This window comes from Salvia splendens, chromosome 9, assembly GCF_004379255.2.
Source record: "Salvia splendens isolate huo1 chromosome 9, SspV2, whole genome shotgun sequence".
In the NCBI taxonomy this organism is placed as follows: Eukaryota; Viridiplantae; Streptophyta; class Magnoliopsida; order Lamiales; family Lamiaceae; genus Salvia; species Salvia splendens.
The window spans coordinates 29,904,748-29,925,991 of NC_056040.1; the positions used below are offsets into that span (position 1 = coordinate 29,904,748).

General features: G+C 37.6%; 2 protein-coding genes and 1 long non-coding RNA gene across 5 annotated transcripts; all 3 read right to left on the minus strand.

Moving 5' to 3' along the window:
• Window positions 1–1,789: 1,789 nt before the first annotated feature.
• Window positions 1,790–4,917, minus strand: LOC121747029. Of its 3 annotated transcripts, none has more exons than XR_006039108.1 (5): window positions 4,283–4,917; window positions 3,577–3,869; window positions 3,093–3,142; window positions 2,461–2,492; window positions 1,790–1,972 (listed from the first exon to the last, which is right to left on the minus strand). It is a non-coding gene; the product is annotated as an uncharacterized LOC121747029 (long non-coding RNA). The 3 variants fall into 3 exon arrangements; XR_006039107.1 differs by having other exon boundaries at window positions 3,577–3,934; XR_006039109.1 differs by lacking the exon at window positions 3,093–3,142 and having other exon boundaries at window positions 3,577–3,934.
• Window positions 4,918–10,336: 5,419 nt separating this feature from the next.
• LOC121747042 (ABC transporter G family member 26-like) lies at window positions 10,337–13,386 on the minus strand. Its single transcript, XM_042141024.1, has 6 exons — window positions 13,215–13,386; window positions 12,873–13,132; window positions 11,926–12,544; window positions 11,561–11,845; window positions 11,144–11,428; window positions 10,337–10,839 (listed from the first exon to the last, which is right to left on the minus strand). Exons 1-6 carry the CDS (start codon window positions 13,341–13,343, stop codon window positions 10,462–10,464), a joined length of 1,956 nt encoding a protein of 651 aa, XP_041996958.1. The 5' UTR covers window positions 13,344–13,386; the 3' UTR covers window positions 10,337–10,461.
• Window positions 13,387–16,279: 2,893 nt separating this feature from the next.
• On the minus strand, window positions 16,280–20,328 carry LOC121746623 (SEC14 cytosolic factor-like). Its single transcript, XM_042140526.1, has 12 exons — window positions 20,054–20,328; window positions 19,790–19,934; window positions 19,678–19,706; window positions 19,128–19,211; window positions 18,989–19,042; window positions 18,403–18,480; window positions 18,264–18,317; window positions 18,035–18,094; window positions 17,848–17,943; window positions 17,278–17,379; window positions 17,116–17,196; window positions 16,280–17,024 (listed from the first exon to the last, which is right to left on the minus strand). Exons 2-12 carry the CDS (start codon window positions 19,842–19,844, stop codon window positions 16,707–16,709), a joined length of 1,011 nt encoding a protein of 336 aa, XP_041996460.1. The 5' UTR covers window positions 19,845–19,934; window positions 20,054–20,328; the 3' UTR covers window positions 16,280–16,706.
• Between the last annotated feature and the right edge of the window lie 916 nt (window positions 20,329–21,244).

Consider the following 21,244-nt stretch of genomic DNA (forward strand, 5'->3'; position numbering starts at 1 on the left):
TTTGTGCAATGTAAACATAGAATATTTGTGAACTATAAGTAGTGGAAAACTTATCCAAGAAACAATGCAAAGTAAGCCTTAAATTCAATTAAATTCCCTCTCATTCTTCCCTTCTTTCTTCATGCTATTTCATCTACGTCCCAATGATCTCTCTCACCCACCAAGAGAGTGTGATCAATTCAATAGATGGTTATGGAGAATCAAACTCCATTCTGAAACAATGAAGGAGGCCTTGCAAAATGAAACAATTCGTGGACACTTCAATTATGCTCCCTTAGCCGATTATGAGGACAAAGGACATCAGTATAATTGTTGAATATTAATAAGATATGCCACATTATTCTAAAAAATGTAAATTCCAATGATTATAATCCCATGTTTCATTTTATGTGTCCCAACATTTATGTTTTTCCCTTTCATTCGTGTACTATGGAAGTAGGGATGTCAATGTAGCCCGTAACCAGTGGGCTGGCCCGAATAGACCGCCAAATTTATAGGGATAGGGTTAGAAATTTCTAGCCCGATAAAATCAAAACCCGATTAGCCCGCACCCGATTAACCCGCAACCCATTAGGGCCAGACCCGAAAACCCGATGGGCTTGCCCGAAAACCCGATAAAATTTCTATTATTCTATTTTTTTTACTCCTAATTCGACATTTTATTGATTAATTTTAACTAAAAAAATAACTTTCAATTTTATATTAAACATACAAATTATATATTGAATTTTTATTAATATTATAATTGATAGATAAATTAAAAACATCAAATTCACAAAAAAATATTTAAATTTCTAAAACATGCATTAAAATTCTACGAAATATCTCAAATATTAGTATTTGATCATGTTTATGATTGAGTTTAAGCATATATCTCAAATATATCATAATTAAATGTTTTACATTGTATGAATATTAATAATTTTAATCATTATTTATTGGATTGATCGCATATTAATAAAATGTTAATTCGACATTTTATTGATTAATTTTAACTAAAAACATAACTTTCAATTTTATATTAAATATACAAATTATATATTGAATTTTTATTAATATAATAATTGATAAATAAATTAAAAACTTCAAATTCACAAAAAAATATTTAAATTTCTAAAATGGAAGGCTTATCCCCTCATAGATACAATTTCAGTAGACTCCGAAAATGTCGAAAGTGTTGGAATGACTTGAAATTCGCATGATGACTTGAAATTCACACAATGTAAATTTCAAGTTATTTCAACATAATCCATAGGCGTCGTTGACCGGAACTGCATCAATATATGTTATGATGAAAGTGCTACTTTGAAAACAAAACTCACAAATTTTTTTTAATTTACAATGGTGATATTTGAGATTTGATACCTAGAAGAAGATTAATAAACTAGGGTTTTACAGAATTGAGAAACATGACACATAGAGATTAATAAACATGACTACAAAATAAACGCTCATTTGCGAGCACCGATTTGCTTGCAAAAATGGCTTTTTTTGCTCGCAAATGACCTATTTGCTAGCAGTTAGCGAGCACAAATCATGCTAGCAGTTAACCTCGTCGCAAACTGGCGAGCAGTTTGCGAGTGCAAGCTGAAAAATTTTCGAGCACCAGATTATGCTCGCAAAATGTCCAACCATACATCGTCTCCTTTGTGCTCGCAACTTCCGACCCCTACAATTTTGCGCGCACAATGGTGTGCAGAAATATCAGTCCATTTGCAATGTTGAATTTTTAATAATTTTATTTGGATTAATTTATTTTTAATTATTATAATACATAGAAAAACACAAATTCAAAATGACATTGTATTAAATAAAATTATTGTTTTACACTTTATTTAAATTCATAATAAATACATAAACTATATTGTTCTTTGTTGAAATTGTACATTATACTCTTCACCTACTCTAGCAACGCCTCCGCTTGCTTGTTCGCCTGTGCACGCACTTTTGCCATTTCTTACTACATAGCCAACTGAAATAGCAGCAGCCGAAGACAAGTGGGAAGGCAAAAGAGGAGTTATTGAAAAAGAACCAACAATATAATCAACACAGTATGTAAAAGATACTTACTACTAAGTAAATGACATTTTAACTGAATTATGAATAAACAAGCAGCAGAGGTCATTATAACTACAAGATTATGATAACATTCAGAGGTCATTGTAACTACAATATTAGAATAAATAACATTCAGAGGTCATTGTAACTACAAGATTAGAATAGCATTCAGATGTCATTGTAACTAGAAGATTAGAGATCAATATTACATCAAGCATAAATAATACTATTAGGTAGTCTGTGGACAAAGTTAGAGGAGATAAATGGGAAAATATCAGAAGCAAGAAGGAATAGCATTCAAATGTAGGCCTCAACCAATTTAGCCCTAAGCAAAATATACAAGTGTTTCCATGAACCAAGGATGTTAAAGCATGAATACTATTTTAAGATTTTTTATGTTACCTGCAGTATGAAAAACGGCTCTTGTATGCAAGCTGCAAAAACAAAAAAAAAGATCAAACACTCAGCAACTGTAAAACATGAAAAGCAATTAGTAGTACATGATATGCAATGAATACAAGTAGTCCATTGCAATAAATTAGTACCAGTTTTATGTAAAGAAAACCCCTACAAAATCTGCAATCAATAGTGTATCAGTTTCATCCTTACAAAATTACCACATTAAATGCATCTTAAATATTGCAGCTTAAATGTTAATTCACTCAAACCAGTACGAAGAAAACAACTACTGGAATTCTAAGCCATCATCAGTTCACCCATTGATCGAAAGAAAACTACAACGCTTACAAGGCATGAAGTGACCCTCATAACAGTAACATACTAATAGGCTAACCAATATAAAACAAGAGATTCGTTTAGGGACTTCCTCTATAAGGATTTAGTTCCAAATATATATGTTCTAATTTTTTTGTAGTTTTTGACATTATTTTCTTCCTCAACATCTAGTGACAATTCAACATCGAAAAGATATTAACTTTTACAGGGATATAATATTGATAGATGGTTCAATTTTCATAAGAGAGAGAGAGATATGAACTCAACAAGTGCTATCTTATCTAAAGAACACATTATACCTATTGTCATGTAGTATTCTCATTCACTAACTAGTCTTCTCTCTCCTAGCCTGCAACAAGAATGCAAGAGATAGCATGAAAGAAAATCACCAAAAATATATACTCACCATCTCACTTCAATTATTCAATCATCAATCTAAAAAACTACTCCGTTTACATTTATTAAATCTTACTGACTACAGACAAGCATGATAAAAATCCACCCTTACCAAAGCAAGATGTATATTGTACTTGCACTGTTGCACAGTAGCACTAATTATTCGTAAAAAGAATCCCAAACGTCTTAGTAATTTTGTATTCCTTCTATAATTTTTACATCGGATTAAAGAAATCCATGACCTTTTTCAAGTGCTAGGCACTTGGACAAAGGAAACCAAGGATCAAATTCAAATCTATTAATAATAAGTCAAATAATTCACAAGGTTGCTGAGCCAAGTTAAGAACTATTCATTCATCCAGATAAGCTACGAGGTTATTAGGTTACCTGTGCAGGGAACTCGAAACACTTTTTTATTCTCAACTGCTCTTCTCAAAGCTTCGAGCACAACCCTGGAGAAGCCATGGACAGAAATGGCGCAGCCATCAAATATAAAATCTTGACTAAGCATAGCTATTATCCTCCGCGCATGTCATGAGAAAGGTTCATTAAATCTTTCAATTCAAGATGATGCTGAAAACGCAAATGACACCTTATATGATATCTCGCCAAACTTCTTAGCACGCTCAAGTAGTCAGGACTTGGCTGAACCAAAGTCTTCATGATCCAAAGCTGAAGTTCTAGTCACATGACGCATGAAAAGGTCAAAACCAGCCGTTAACGAGGTTGAAGTAGTGTCCCATGACTGTATAAAAATGCAGGACTTTGTAAACACTATATATATGATTCTGATCACTACAAAACAATATATCTAAACTCATCGTTCCATTAATCTAATCGATTCAAACTAGTCATTTGCTACTTCTTATGATCTAAATAGTTAACAGTAGATGATGTGAACTTTACAAACTCAGCTACAGAAATTCAAACATAATAGAAACAGAACAATGAGCTCAACAAAATCAAGGTAATATGCACTTTTTCAGATACTCAAGACGGTTTTTGAGCTCAAATTCATCTCAAGTGGTAAATTGATGCCAATAATTGTTTAATCATCTATCTAATGGATTCAACAGATAAAATATACACGTACTTTAAAGAGAATCGGATGCTTTTTTTTAGTCCAATTTCAAGCTCTATCATCTTCTTCGCTTGGCCGGACCGAATCGCCGAAGCTAAAGCCCTAATCGCCGCCAAATCCGGTTGTTTCTGCCAATTGTTACACTCATCCACCACCGAGAACCTCTTACCCATCCACGACGCCGTGATGCGGCGCGCGCATCTGGTAGTACATCAAGACGTTAGCGCTGGGGTTTTCCGTCATGGCGGTGGAAGCAGGGGATATATTCACTGAAATCTGTTGTTCCTCAATTTGAGATAACGACAGAGGGGAGATCGCTGGCGGATCAAGGGAGAGAAGGTGAGAATTGATATAGGCGGTTAGGTTAATATTGAGAAGTATTTATCGGTTCAAAATGAGGAGAATATTAATCAGAATTAGGCACCGCCAGACTGATTTTTTCGCGGCTCAACGGTTCTTTCGAGCAAATGGTGCTGGCAAGTTTCGAGCCCTGTATTTTACGAGCACCTGTAAATGTGCTGCCAAATTCTGAGCAATAGCACACTCTCTCTCTCGCTAAATGGAAGAATACGACTGATACTATATTAGCGAGCACTATTTGCTCGCATATTTTCGAGCATTGTTGTTGTGCTCACTTGCAGGATTCTTCATTTTTAAAAACTGGTCACTTTTTTCATTTATGCTCGAAATGTGCTCGGAAATCTGGAAAAATTCTATTTTTAGTAATCCATGTTAATGGAATTCCATTTTATTAAAGCTCTTTAGTCGAATTTCGACTCAGGGAGTGACGCATAACCGTTATGCGTCGTTAATAGAGACGCATAACCGTTATGCGTCTTTATTTAGTGACACAGAACACTTATGCGTCTTTCACTAGCGACGCATAACGCTTATGCGTCTTTCGCTAGCGACGCATAACGCTTATGCGTCTTCCGTCGCGTTTTAAAAACAGGCAGAAGCATCTCAGAAACAAACAGAGCAGAAGCAGCGAAGCGAACCAAGCGACAAAATCGTAGCAATTTCCGACGAATCCCAACAATTTCCGGCGAATTTCCACCATTTTCCAACCATATTCCGGTAATTGCTCTTCAATTTGGCTAAATACATCATTTATTGCTTAATTTGTGCATGTTTTCCGTAATTTAGCAAAATTATGGTTTATGATGAAATTGATGGATTTTTGGTCGATTTTTGTTGTTTTGTTGCCTATAATTAGGGATTATGATGAAATTAGGGGTTATGATGAAATTGATGGAATTTTTGGTCGATTTTCCGTAATTTGTGTATTTCATATGCATATAATTTAGCAAAATTAGGGTTTATGATGAAATTGATGGATTTGTTGGTCGTTTTTCCGTAATTTGTGTATTTCATATGCAAATAATTAAATGGGTAGAAGCAGTTGATTAAGTTTTTGTAATTGCGCCCCTTTTGTTGCCTAATTTGAATCTTGATTATGTCTCCAAATTGGAATATAGCTTGTCGTTGTCAATTGAAGTTGCAATTTAGTTAGATTGTTGAGTTTTTATGATAAAAATTGAATCTTGGGTGAATGTTTTGAAGTAGATGGCATCTGCAAGTTCCGAACAACAGTTATGTTATGGACCTGAGGATCCATCATTACTATTTCATCAAAACGAACACATTTCAGCCTCATTGTTGGCAAATGGCACAACAAATGTGTTGAGAGTTCGTAGGACGGATAGTAAGGTTTGGGCAGTGCCAATACATGAAAATGTGATGTATTGGCTTGATGTATGGGGGTTCAGAGGCGTGGTTGAATGTGGGAGCCGATAAGGATGGACAATGAGCTTCTAACTGCCGTGATCGAGCGCTGGAGGCCTGAGACACATTGTTTCCACCTACCAGTTGGAGAAGTTACCGTAACCTTACAGGATGTGCAAAGCCTGTGGGGTTTGAGAGCAGACGGTCGTGTTTTCACTGGCCGTGACTATCCTATTGGATATGAAGATTGGCCCAGCAAGTGTCGAGATTTGTTGGGATGGATACCTGACGCAGAAACAGAAACGAAGCAGGGTGGTTTGTTGATGACATCTCTGATCCACCAAGCGACGATACCTTTGGTTGATGGGCTGCATGAGTATGCATACATCCAAAGAGCATGTATACATGCTCTGATCTTGTTAGGGGGGCTTATTATACCGGACACCACAGGGTGCAAGGTCCCCTTTATGTGGTTAAATGCCTTTGACGATCCGGAAGAAGTGGCTAATATCAGTTGGGGTAGTGCTGCTTTAGTATTTCTGTATCATTATCTGTGCGAGGCTTTTGTAGGCAGACAGAAAAGAGATGTGGGTGGACCTATGGTTCTTTTGCAGCTGTGGGCGTGGGAAAGAATGCCTACATTGAGGCCAGCCTTCTTGATATCGCCTATGCACACGCCGTATACCCCGTGTGGAGCCAAGTAATGTTTTTTTTACATTAACTCACTTAATTATGTATTATTTTGGTAACTTTTGACATTAATATTATGTTTAGGTGGCACGGAGTTACTGAAATTGGAAATGCTCCCCGACATTCAGTAGCTCATTATCGTGATCAATTATCACTGATTCGTCCCGACCAGGTGAAATTTATTTTTGTTGTCTTAGTTAATGAATTTACTATAGTATGAAATTAATTGTGATTTATTTATATTATATTTTTGTAGTTTCTGTGGACACCGTATGCAGATTGTATCCTGCCTGATTACTGCATTGATTCGACTGCATCCTTCTTGTGCGACACTTATTTGGTGTGCTGGTCATTTGTCGAGGCACACGAGGCTGGACGCGTTTACATGCTACTATCTCATCATTAGAACTACCATTAACATCATCAGCACCATCACCATCACTAAGATCGGGGTCTGGCTCTGTCTCAGATAGTGGCCTTGGCTCACCAAGATCATCTGCAACATCTACCTCATCATTCAATCCAACACCAACATCATCAACATCTACAACATCTCTCTGCTCATTCATACTACGATCAAAGCTCATATGCTCCACCCTCGCAGATGATCCAATACCACAATCAAAGCTCATTTGTTCAACCCTCGCAGATGATCCAATACCATAATCAACAACTGGTGGGATTTGTGAACTCCTCACAGGTGAATACTCAACAAATAATTCAATACACCCACTTGAATTTTGAGCATTGTTGAACATAAACATCACACTTTCATCATTGCAAATCACAGAACATGTATAACTCATACCGGAAGCAAAGACTATACATTGTCTCCATAATAATTCAATTGTGTGTTGGTTCATATCTATTCTCATCGCATCACAGATCATTGCTACCAATTCAGAATAGGAAACACATGAATTTAATATGATGGAGCTCCTCGCACGAGGTGGTTCATAACCAATACCCATATGTGGTAGTTGAATTACTCTACCACCCCAATACAAACTCACAAATACTTGCATGATTTCTGCATCAAAAACATTTAAAACAACAACAATTATGGACATTTTTCCTACAAGCCCTAATTTTATAAATTGGGTAAAACTAACAAATGAAAGCAAAATAAACATGAATAATGATGAATGTAGCTAAATTGATGAACAAATTAGCGGATCTTATGGAGATAACGCTGGAAATCGCCGGAAACCCGAGAGAGGAAATGAAATTGTATTTTGTGCCCTGCTTCTGCCCGCTGTGTGTTAAAAGCTGACTAAAAGACGCATAAGGGTTATGTGTCATTAGGGTAAGACGCATAAGCATTATGCGTCTTTGAACGACGCATAACCCTTGTGCGTCATTAGCGAAAGACGCATACGGATTTTGCGTTTCATTAATAACGACGCAAACTCTTATGCGTCACTCCCCCATTTAGAATACATCTAATTTCCTTCATTAAAATGGAATTCCATTAGTAGACTAGAATAAAAATAGAAAGACCTCTCGGAAATCTGTAGTAATTTGCTAGCATTTGGGTGTGCTTGCAAATATCTTGTCGCAAATGAGCACTTTTTTTTTTGTAGTTAGAAATGATTAGGGAAGAATTTTAGGCGTGACGTTACCTGTAGATAAAAAACCAACATATTGGAAATTAATTTCATAATTGGGCGGTTGACATTTGTAGAAAGAGAAGTAAAATGGAATAAATAATAGACTGCTGACATAGTGACATGAAATAAATTATTAGAAGAAAAAGAATAGAAATTAAGAGAAATTACTAAAGCCTAACGTGAATCACTAAAAATAAAGGAAGTGGCTGACTTGGATTATAGGCGCTCACGTTATGTCTAAATAAGTTAAAGTGCATCTATAATGGGTCGCCCTATGCTCCGCCACATCATCATTATATCCTCCTACTCTTCCACTTGCAGTGGAATGCCCTAAAGTCCGTCCTATAGATTTCACTATTATTTTATTAATTAATTTTTTATGTCTTCAAATATGTCATGCATAACTATCAAAAAAACACTACGATTAAAGGAAAATCCTACATTACTAATTAAAAAAATTACAAGAGTTAGAAATAAAAATGCTACGATTAAAGGCAAACACTACATTACTAATCTTTCATTCCCAGCTTGCGGCGCAGATCATCGATCATCCACTTGATGTATTCGGCTTTGCCCGGGTTCTCGCATTGCATGAGGGCGTGGTGCGTGTCCAACAACGTCCTTCGGTTGGCGGCCGCCACCAACTCCGCGTAGGCATGTCCCGCAGCCGAAGTCGGGGTCGGGGTCGGGTCCGTGGCCTTGCCCTTATTCTTGGCAACCTTGACGCCAATGGGACGCCGGGAGGACATCGATGTGCCGGAACTCTCATCCTCGTACATCGGCTGGTTGAGGTCCATCGGAGGTGCGCCGCTGTCGCTGCTAGTATAATCAACGGCGGTGTTCTTCGTCCTCTTCGCCGCAGCCGATAGGGGCATAATCCCTCCTTGGAACTTCTGCTTGTCCTTCAAGAGGAGCCAGGAGTTGTAATGCTTGAAATCGCCGTACAATGAAATGTACGACGCAAGCGCTTTATCGTGCACATCAGTCAAACTCTCGCCGCTGCGCTGCTGCCTCAAGCATTTCTTGTACTCAGATGAGAACAAATTGGCCTGCTTCTTCACCTAATCCCAGTGCTTGCGGAGCTACTCCCTTTGGCGCTTGTAGGCGGCCACCGGCTTGGCCTCGTTGTAGCGATCACCGATGCGCTCCCAGTACGCGATTTGCTTTTGGTTGTTGGCAAACACCGGGTCCTCTGAAATATCAATCCAACACCGGGTCAAGACGATGGTTTCATTCGGGTTGTAGTTCGTCCTCCCTGGGGCGAACTCTTTATTCTTCTCCGGATGCGGCAACTTCTGGGCCCTTTGCCTGTTCCGCTTCTTCTTGGTGGCGGAGCCCAAGGCGGCGGCGACAGAGGCGCGGCAGGGTGGGACGTGGGCACGGGTGGGAGACGGCTCCATGTCTGACAGCCCGTACGGATCCATACAGAAATCGGGATCGTACTGGGTGTTGGAGTCAAATGGCCGGTATTCATCAGGGTCTGTACCCGACCACCGTGCACCACCACTGAACATTGGACTATTCGGACTTGGGTAATCACCGAGATTCATTTTATAGTGTATGGAAGAGTGATAATGGAAGAATGGAGTGAATGGAAGAGTGAAGTTGGGATGTACATATATAATAAATTTTGAAGAATTTTAAAAAATAAAAAAAGGAAAACGCGTTGCATCGTCAGCGGTATCGTCTGCGTGACCCGCAGTGGGGCGGACGATGCGTGGTCGAAGCCCTATCGTCTGTGGACGAAGCATAGGGCGCGGACGATGGATGTGTCATCGTCCGCATTATCGTCTGCCCCACTGTGGATGCCCTAAACAGTATATAAATCTTCACTCTTTATACCATTTGTATCTCTTTTATCTAATTTTCTTTTTCTCTTAATCTTGTGAAATTATTGTCATCGTCTCTCTATCATCTTTCTAAAAATTTAGATAGGTAAGAGAGCATTCCCAAAAACTCTTGTGTAATCCTATGAAATACAGAACTATACATACTTAACAATTAACAATAAAAATAAATTAACAATTAAAATGCAGGCTACTGATATTAATCGTGGTAAACTCCCATTTATTTCAAACAAATCAGTTTGATGTAAGAAAAAATGTGCAGCATTGATATGGAATGCTGGTGACAAGAGTTGATTAATTAGAAGAGAAATGAATTGGTCTACATATGGTATGCACTAATCTTTCTTCGGAGACATATATAAGCAGAGAAGCGGAAAGCCACCGCCATTGCCAGCAAAACCCACACTTCGGTCATCCCTCCGCTTAGATCGACAGTATCGAAGGTGGGGGAGGTCTGCAGCCTCCGACAGCCTGCGTTGGTCCTGCAGTCGTAGAGCTCATCTCCGGTGTAGTGCACCTTCATCAACAGCCTGAAGCCGTAGTACATGAAGGACAAGTACTTGAGCCATTGCATAAACTTGGGGATGTGCTGAACGTAGTATCCGCCTGTCAGAAGGAAGAGCATCAGTATCATCGAGGCTATCATGCCCGCGCGTTTGATGCTCATCACTGCTGCCCCCGCCAGCTCCCCTGCTCCCTGATATAGAGAGTATGTATTACTTAGTAGTACTTACTTATTAATGGCATCATATGTAATCAAATGCAAACTCTAAATATTGTACAAACTCTAAACTATGATCTGTATCATTACAAAATGTTAACACAATGTCAACGGTTGATGTTGTGTTGACATTTTTTGTTGCTGTTATTTTGTAAACTGTTGACATTTTCTAACGATCCATGTTGACATTTTCTAACGATCCAGATCATAGTTTGGAGTTTATACAATATTTAGAGTTTGCATTTTATCATTACCCTAGATGGGATAGATAGATAGTTACTTGGCTAGTGATGACGATCAAAAGAATGGCGGATAAGGTGAGGAAGAAGCATTCGGCGGTTCGCTTGAACCCAGCCATGAAGTAGAGAATGCTCATGAAGAAAGTAGGATAAAGCAAATGCGCCAACATATCGCATATGGTGCTGCACGCGTAGTACACGCTCAGCCTGTACATATCCGCCTTCCTCTCCTTCACCAAGAACATCTTCTCGAACGGGAACACGTACACCGCTCCAAATATGGATGACGACGTCCAGAATATGCATATGTAGAACAACAAACCAATCTGCATTCACCCATTAACATCGTATCCTGTCTATTTCATTATTACTACGTACTATTTATTACCCAAAAAGGAAAACATTTCATTTTTAATGGGACAAAGGGAGTACTATTTACTACTACTAGCTACACCTACCTGATCTCTGAGCTTGGCCTCTGTTTCAGCGCTTGATTTCCACCACAGAAGGCCTAACAGAATGGCCACACCGAACGCCTGAATCAGCCGGATCAGATCGAAGTAATCCCTCCATCGCTCCTTGAATGTCCGCCTGAACACGATCCCGAACTGCTCAAACCAAGACAGTGTCCACTCTTTCTTAACCTGGATGGCTAGCTGGAGCCCCTCGGGCGCCTTTGGCATCTGGTGATTCTCCTCCTTCTCTTTCGGCTCCACCTCCGCTTTGTACTTGTGCTGCAGATACTGTTACAAGCCCACCACCAATATCGAATCTCAAATCAAATCAAACCAATTCATATATATATATATGTATGTATGCTTACTTTGATGACCAGTTTTTCAAAGTTAGGAGTGTCTCGTGATGCAAAAAGATGGTCGGGAACAGTGATGTCATTGAGTTGGCCGGTAGCTAGATCCAGCAGAAACTCGGCAGGGTTCATGGCGATCTCAGGAACAAAGCTCAAGCATGAAAAGTATTGAATGGAGTGGCGCGCCTTGCCATAGTAGACGGGATGGCCTTCAGAGAGGAGCAGAACTTTGTCGAACATGTGAAACATTCGACTGGATGGCTGATGGATGGTTGTGATAATAGTCCTGCCGGCCTTTGCGAGGCCTTGAAGAATCTGCAGCAGCCTATTAGCGGACGTAGAGTCGAGCCCTGAAGTTGGCTCATCCAGCAACAGCAGCGAAGGATCCACCAGGATTTCGTGTCCGATGCTGGTCCGCTTCCTTTCTCCTCCCGATATTCCTTTGATGAATCCGCCACCTATTCTTGTATGCCGGCACCTTTCCAGCCCTAATTCCTTCAGAATCTGCTCCACTCTCTCGTATTTCTGTCGTCGGCTCATCCTGCTTGGAAGTCTCAACAACGCTGCGAAAACAAGCGTCTCTTCCACACTCAGTTGTGGGAATAGCACATCATCTTGTGTCACAAACCCAATCCTGCAAATAGTAAACAGCATGCAACAACACACTTTAACATCTAGTAACTACATGATGGATGTAATCAAATGCAAACTATATATATTATACCAACTCTAAAATATGATCTGTTATATTCAAGATTTAATATCAACAGATGACGTCAACAGAAAATGTCAACACAACGTCAACAATTTCAACCGATTGAAGTTGGGTTAACATTTTCTGTTATCTTGAAATCTAACGGTCCAGATCATATACAGTTGGAGATTGTATAAAAGATCCAGTTTGCAGATTATCAATGCATTACTAATACATATATATGTATATGCTGAATTAATACAACTACCTTCTCTTGAGAGCTGGAGTGTATGAGAAATCGTTGTAGGTGACAACTCCGGTGACATGTTCATGCAATCGGCCTCCGATTATCTTCAACAAGGTGGTTTTCCCACTGCCGGAAGGGCCCATGAGAGCTAAGATCTCTCCGGGGCCAACGCTTCCCGTTATACCTCTCAATATCTTCTTGTACTTATCATCATGCTCCATCTTCAGCGTCATCACAGACGAAGCATTCCCAACTCTTACCTTAAACTCCACATCAGCAAACTGCACCACCCAAAAAAAATACAAAATAACTACTATTAATCAATCAAGCCAAGCAATGGGATAATGACATGACTCTACTGGCCTTGAGGAAAATGGGGAGGGGCCGGTCATGCCTCCGGTCGTCCTCTATGTCGAATTCAGAGGTGGTGTTGTGCATTGGCATTGTTGGAGGGGAGGAGGAGATGGACATTTCTTGGATTTCGGTTTCCATTTCGTTGCCCTGAACATGCTCTTCTTGTTGTCTACATATGTATGTGTGTATATATATTTATATCAAACTGTATTAGACCAAAGAACTGTCTGTTTTTTCTGAGGAAGAAGAAAGGCTGTTAGACAACAAGCTTTTTGTGCTCAACTGTCCACTCAGATCACTGCCCTTTTTTATTTGTCACACACATATTGCAATGCCCATTCTTTACCCAATTAAATATTCATTTTCATTCAAGTATCACTATTCTTGCAATATTACTAATGTTGGCTAATAAAATAAAACAGAAAGTGGCTTGAAAATAAATTAAGTTGCATTAAATGGAACGACGTCGTGGAGGGTGGGAAATCGGCAGAATAATGCGATGAGACTCTTGCATCCATGGAGGCTTCGGGGTTAGGATCTTAAATGTGCATTCAACAAGTTTGTGATTAGCTTAAAACTAATGTTGTCTTCAACAAGTAGTCCACTCATTATACAGTTTCAATATCATTTTATTAGTTCGAATCCCTTTTCTATATTCTTCCAGTCCCAACAGAAATAGTCTATGTTTCTCATATGCGGAATAAATACACTATGTCCCACTTGAGCAAGGTAACTAAAGTAGAAAATAGGTTATTAAGCAGTAATTCACTTTACGTTATAAGCCATGAGTCAGTCTAAAGTAGATGATGTCGATTTGAAAATTTTTTTTAATAAAATGAAACACGTTAAACCTGCATTTGAAATGGTTTCGGAATTGTAACACATTTTTACTTGGGTTCCAACTTCCAACCATTTCGAACAATGAACTAATGATTTCGATTAGAAAATCGTTGAGAGTTGGTAAAAGAAACAGCAAAAACTCGAATTTGTTATTCAAAATCAACGGCCAATAAATCAAAGGGTACTCCCTCTGTCCCACGAACAATGACTCATTTCTTGGGCGACACGAGATTTTGTAAATTAATTTCGTGTGTTGAGTGGAATGAATAAATCAAGAGAGAGTAAAAAAAAGTAAAGGTGTTTCTAGTTTTAGTAATTGGTCATCAAACAAACCAAAAAGAAAAGTGAGTCATATTCAGGGGGAGGGAGTATACTACGCTATTAGTGATTGGGTTGACAGCAGAAGCACAAATAATCAGAGAATTAGATCTATTTAGCAGATTATTTAGACAAAAGCTATTCGCATAATTATAACATGCTTTTATACGGAGATGATTTAATACCTTCTTGATTCTCCAAAGAATCAAAGATTGCTTGCTACTTCTCCACGTGATAATATTCAATACTTCTGACTGGTTCTCGAAATGTATTTTGATATCAGGGTGGACTGATTTATCAAAATATTAGGACTTAAGGAAAGAAGACAAAACTCCCACACAAAGTAGAGGAGAGAGAAAATTTCAACTCCTCCTTTATTCTCTCATTTATATTAAAGTTACATATTTGGCTCAGTCAGGAATAGATGGAGGTTTAAATGTGATCTCACCCAATTTGCTCTTCTAATTAAATTGAACCCACAATTTAATACAATCATATATTTGAATATTATTATCAGCCACTACAGTAATAATATTGAATTACCCATCCAAATCCGAAATTACAAGTAATCTGAGTTTCCACTTTTAAAAGGTTATTTCTCGTGCTTAAGATATAAATGTCCATTGATTAATTAATGTTTGTTATAGACTTAATGAATTAATATATTTTTTATTCCAAGAGTAGACTTAGCAAGAAACACTTATTTATTATTCATAGAGCAATTAAATTCCAACTAGTCAGGTTCCGAATAATAAAACCTTGTTTCGAGCTCATTTTGAGGACATTATCAAATCAGACTCACCAGGCACGCGTTCCAATATTATAGCAATCCTAGCACCGCTAGATATTAATCAACACTACCCAAGATATTAAGATTATTGGATTGCGAAAAACTCGCATCATTTGATAAATCAACGTAATGCATAATCAATAACCTATGCTCAATGCTAAATATATTGATTAAAAAATGATTATTTATCAAAACCTCGTCTTTTAGTAGATAGCATAAAGACATGTCTTGCTGTTAGATTCGCCCAATGTTATAGCACACCAATGTCATCTTATTTCAGTAAGGCTTAGAAACATGCAGACTGAAAACAACCACTAAATGTAAAACATAACAATCATTATGACAAAAATAATACTGCCTCCGTCCTTGAAAGTTTGTCCGATATTTCTATTTCCGTTCGTCCCACAAAATTTGTCCCATTTTACTTTTTACCATTTTTGGTAGTGGACCTCATATTCCACTAACTCATTCCTACTCACATTTTATTATAAAACTAATATATAAAAATAGGACTCACATTCCACTAATTTTTTCAACTCACTTTTCATTACATTTCTTAAAACCCGTGTCGGCTCAAAGTGAGACAATATTTGGGGGATGAAGGGAGTATGTTTTATTCCTTGAAAAAAAAGAGTTTTTACAACATGCAATCACTCGAAAGGTGATTTCTAGTATATAAAACTCTAACAATTACTAGTAATTACTCTCTAGTCTTTGGGCACGGAGGCTAAGAAATGTTATAAAAAATTTAAAAAAATGGAATGTGGGTCCCATTTTTATATATAAGTAGTACTCCTCAGCCCACCTCTAACTGAAGCTTTTCTAATTTGGTACATGATTTTATGTAGTGTTGTTTTGTGAGTAAAGTAGACAAATAAAGTAAGGGGGTGGAAAAAAGTCGAAAGAATGATGTTTCTATATTAGGAATGTGTCATTTAGAATGAGATATCCCAGAAATGAAAATGTGTCAATTAGAATAGCACGAAGGAAGTATAATAAAATGTGAGTAAATGAATTAGTGGAATACAATAAGTAAAGAACCACTGATATGGCAAAAGTGGGTAAAAGATAGGAGACGGATGGAGTAAAAGTGAGAAGTGAGTAGTTACACTACTCACTAGTAAAATTTGTTATCAACCAAAAAATTGATATATAAAATTTTTATTTTTCACGTCAATTAGATAAACAAAGTCCGTATCAGAACCATTTTGATACAGACTATCAAGAAAAAATCAATCTCAAAAACTTCTCAATCCACACAATAACATCAACGATCATAGTCTGCTACACATTTATCTTTATAAGCCTTACATATCAAAAATATACAAGAAGAACAATAGCAGAATACTTTTGTAATGCCACATGGAGTATTTAATTTCAAGTCGTACGATTTCATTGATAAAGGGATGGACCTCATCCTCGACGGCTCCTACTGCTCCGTCCTTAGGATTTGTAGAATGCTTTTGTAATAATATACGAGTCACGCTGCTCTGGCAGCTCGGGCAACTTACAGTATGTTTTCAAACTATGAAGTGACATCCCCCCAGCTCCCTTCAGTCCCCACTTTTCTCAAGCTCGTGCGATGAGTCACAGCTCCCTTTTCGGTTCTCAAGCTTTTGGAACTCGGATTTTATGGTTTGTGCAACTTTTATATCTTCTGGATCAGGCTCGGGATAATCTACATGAACTGAACCATGTTCGACCAGAGCAGCTGACTCCACTAATGCAGCTTGCTCCTTAACGTAGTTGTAGAGCCGCTGATGGAAGGCATGGTCCAAGCTATAGCAATTGCTAGCCAATCCATTTCTAGAATTCCGACATCCAGAGCCTTCTTTTCTGCAGAAGTGCGGAAGGGATTCATAATCCATAATCTGCAGAATGAGGCATAACATCAGAGCAAATAAAATGTTTTTTCAAGATGAGCTCGACTAGCAAGAGAGCATGAACCGGAATAGTGCCAACCTTCAATAGTTCATCTTCTCCACAACCAGAAAGAACTTGAACTCTGTTTCTCGTTCTCTCTCGCAAAAGGGGTCTGACAACCTGCAAATGAAAGAGGATTATGGTATTATCCGAATGTTGAGATAAAAACATATGAAGTGCATCGTTGCTGAATGTTCAGACCTTCCAACATGATGAAAATATGTATGAGGCATTGGCTATGTAATAAGTCTCCGTCTTCTCAGGATAGTTCAAGTCATCAATCGTGGATATTGCAGACAACAACTGCAGACAAAAGAGGTGTATAGATTTCTGATGCAATTTATGCATGAAGACTGACAAATGGTTCACTCATTTCATCCCTAAGCAGCAAACTGATCGTCAAACTTTTCTGGTGCTACAAGTGATGCCGGGTTGGAAAAAGAAGGAAGTATAAGAATTCCTTTATCGATAGAAGCACAATTGAGACGTCACTTTCTCACAAATGCTCATTTATCTTCAATGTGCCTTATATCAGTTTTCTTTAATTCTGGTTGAGCCAATTTTACAAGAAATTAGTAGTCTGTTTAAATTTTTTAAGAAAGGCTTTAAAGAATGAAAGAACTAACAAACTCAAATTATCTACCAGAAGGTTACCAATTAAACAAGGAGATAAAAAAATTGTGTGGTTATAAAAACTTCAATGCAGATAAAAAATCAGCTTGTAATTGATCGAACAAAATCCAGCTACGGACATGGAAATTGGCACGTTACCTTCATTTGAGTCAGAGCAGAAAACCTTAGACCAGTCATGTCCAGAACTTTTACGCATGTTCCAATATACCGTCCATATTGTTTGGAAGCAGAAGGCTATTTGCAAAAGCTTAGTGTAAGCTGTCTAGCAGATACAATTAGAAATATACAAGCAGTAGAAATTTGAATATTGGATGCCGGTGCTTACTAGTTCCACGCGATCTCTGTATTCATTCATCTGGATATGTGATTGAACATAGTAGTGAATCTAAAACAGGAAAATCAATTGGAAAGGAGTACATAAGGAAAAGAAAACATAAATAAATATAAATTTCACTACACATGCACTTTCAACACACAATCTTGCAATATATACATTTTTTACATTATTCCTGAAATCGAGAATGAGGTAAGGGAGTAAAGCATGGACATCTTACAGATGCTTTGTCGTATGTACTGAGCCCAACGCCAATACAAATGACAGGAAGACCCTAAAAAATTCGAGGTAAAACATGAATCCATTAATCAAAATAACTTAGAATTTGCAGTCTTGATAAAGAAGACACTTATCTGTACCTCTTTAGTGCGTCCACATACGCCCACAAGCTGAGTATCCCGTATTGCTCTATACACATCACTAGGGTTAATTGGTTTCTACAAAGCAACACAGTTACATCATTAGTAAAACAGAAAAGCCGCCATCCACATGCTGAAAAAAGGTTCGTCTCATTTCCATGACATTTTAAAAAAAAGCATTGGAAGGTTTTATACAGCTTCCAACTTTGACAATTCTACGCTACCAAAATTCCTTACACGATTTGAGTTCAGTAGCCAACAAGGGGCACATGTAGCATTGTCTTTGATTGATATAATACAGAGTATTTAACGAAATACTTGTACTACAAGAAATCAGAGCCACGAACAAAATCTCTTGAACCCACCAGTAATGTATATACTCTGTAGATTACACTAATACAGTAGAACTTTAGTGGCTATACCGAACATTTTCAATCTTTTTTTTCCTTATACATCTCTAGTAGTTTGCATAAAAACACAAAAGGAATATCAGTATTGAATACTGACCGAATACAAGATTGAATGAAAAATAAAGCAAGCAAAATAGATTGAACACATGAAATGCAAAATGATCCCAACAACTCACCGCCAATATGTCATCAATACCATTTTGTATCCTCCAGTTCAAACATTCAATAAGCTGAAAAACATCAAGAGTTTTAGGGTAACACTGAATACGATAATCAAGTCACGTTAAAAGGAAAACAAAGGGTATTGCAGCAAACCATATTATATGCATCTGAGACACTCCCCTCCCTTGCTGTAATAAACCTCACCAAGGTCTCCCTCTCGTAACCATTATGTATATTCTGCATATTACCAATCACGAGCAAATTTGTAAACCACGCAAATAAAAATCGTTTTGTGGGGAGAACAAATACACTCAAAATACGTTCAAAACTTCAAGTGAAACTCAAGCTGATACAAAAACCAAAAAAATACTAGCAAATGGTAAATAATATCCAAACTTGAGAAAAAATATTGATTAATGATGATCACTTTATGCAAACTCTAGTCTTTCACACATAAACTGAGTAACCGACACAGGGCAATTCAGACAAAGTAGCCAAAAAGATCAAACAACCAAAGGATCTTTTTCTATGGTGCAATCAGATTTTGACATTGACCATTTCAATTCCGATAAACAGAAACAATTTACAACATTTTTACCAGTATAATACAAAATCATGAAAGAACTGAAAAAAACAGATGATGAGAACTTCAAAGTCAACACTTGACTGATAAAACATAAAATGGATCAACAAAATTACGAACCAGGAATGATTTCTTCAGCGGTTCATCGACTGCAATGAAGAGATTAAAGCCAAAAATTAAAAAAAAATTAAAATTAAAAATGTGAAATGCTGAGGAGTAGAAAAAGGTTGACTTTGTTCAATCTGGGCTTGAAATTCCTTGATCATTTCTTCCGTTATGAACGCCATTCTGATTTTCTATCTCAAACAAATTAGGTTCGTGAAATCAGGGGACCCTTCAAACCATCTCAATGAATGAGGACTGAAGCTTTCTGGGATCTTATAAATGGGCAGCATCAATAGAAAAAAAAGAAAAGAAAAGGAAATTAGAAATTAAAATTAAAATTGAGGCATATGAATCAGATGCCTTTTGCTGATTTTTTTCAAACTTTTTTTACCATGCGTAAGCGTAACCACTCATAATCGAACACAAAGTGTTCTTCTCTATGTGTGTATATAATACTCGATTTAAAAGTCTTAAATTACAATCCGAATTAGGAAAAATACGTCCCTGGTAATTTTTCTGAATGCGGTTGGGTCGTCGACAAAAAGGAAACTGCTGATAGGATGTGTTGGAATTTAAAATAAATAGTGGTTTATTTAATAAGAATGTAGATACAAAAAAAAATTAAAAGAGAATAAGTTTCGAACTCATATGCATGGGAGCGATGTTGAGTTTTTAAAAATCCGAACCGACAAGTAAACCAGTGAAGCCATCCGTTAACGATTTAATTAGTTAGACCGATTGAAATTATTGATCAAACTAAAATATTGTAGCAAATAAATATGGTCCTACTAAGATTAAAAAACAATTATCAGAATAGTTATTAAGTTTTATAGGTTCATTGATTGATTCATTGTCACCGACAAAGATAGAGAAGGTTGTAGATAATTATTATTGGCATTTGATAGATTAGGATGAAAATGATAAGAAGAATAGTGATTGTTATTAACACAAACTTTTAGTTGAGCACGAGTTTTAATGTACAATATGTGCCCGTTCAGTTTAATGTACAAAATTATCATGAATATAGTCTAGGATAGGCTTAAATGGGCTTTGTCTAGGATTAATTAGTACTTCACACATTGTGAATAACTCTCTCTCCACCAATATATTTTCTCAACTTTTCTTCTCTCTCGCTGGGAAGTGAACAAAATGTCTGGAACATGGAACCAAACACACCCACACCCAGTTCTCACTACCTTGACTCAGTTCTCTCCTCTGTTTTGCTACCGTCGCCGCACCTCCGCCGCGCTTCCCTCGACCCACACAGACGGTGGCTGTAGACTAGAGTGGAGGGATGAGAAGGGGGTGAGATGCGACAAATTAGTCAGAGGGGGCAAGGTCTGATGGTTAGTCATGAGATTAGGAAGAAAAGGAGGCTACTCAGATGGGTCGAGACGGGCCCATATCTAAAGTTGCGGGCCGAGATTTGGCTGAAATAGTAAACCGAACGAAAGATTATAGAACAAGATAGGAGTTGTCTTGGGAACAGAACGGGCTCTACATAAAGTAAGAGAGTTGAAAAATAAAAGTAATCAAAGTATTGTTAGTGGAGAATGAACCACCTCATTAGAGATAAAAGAGT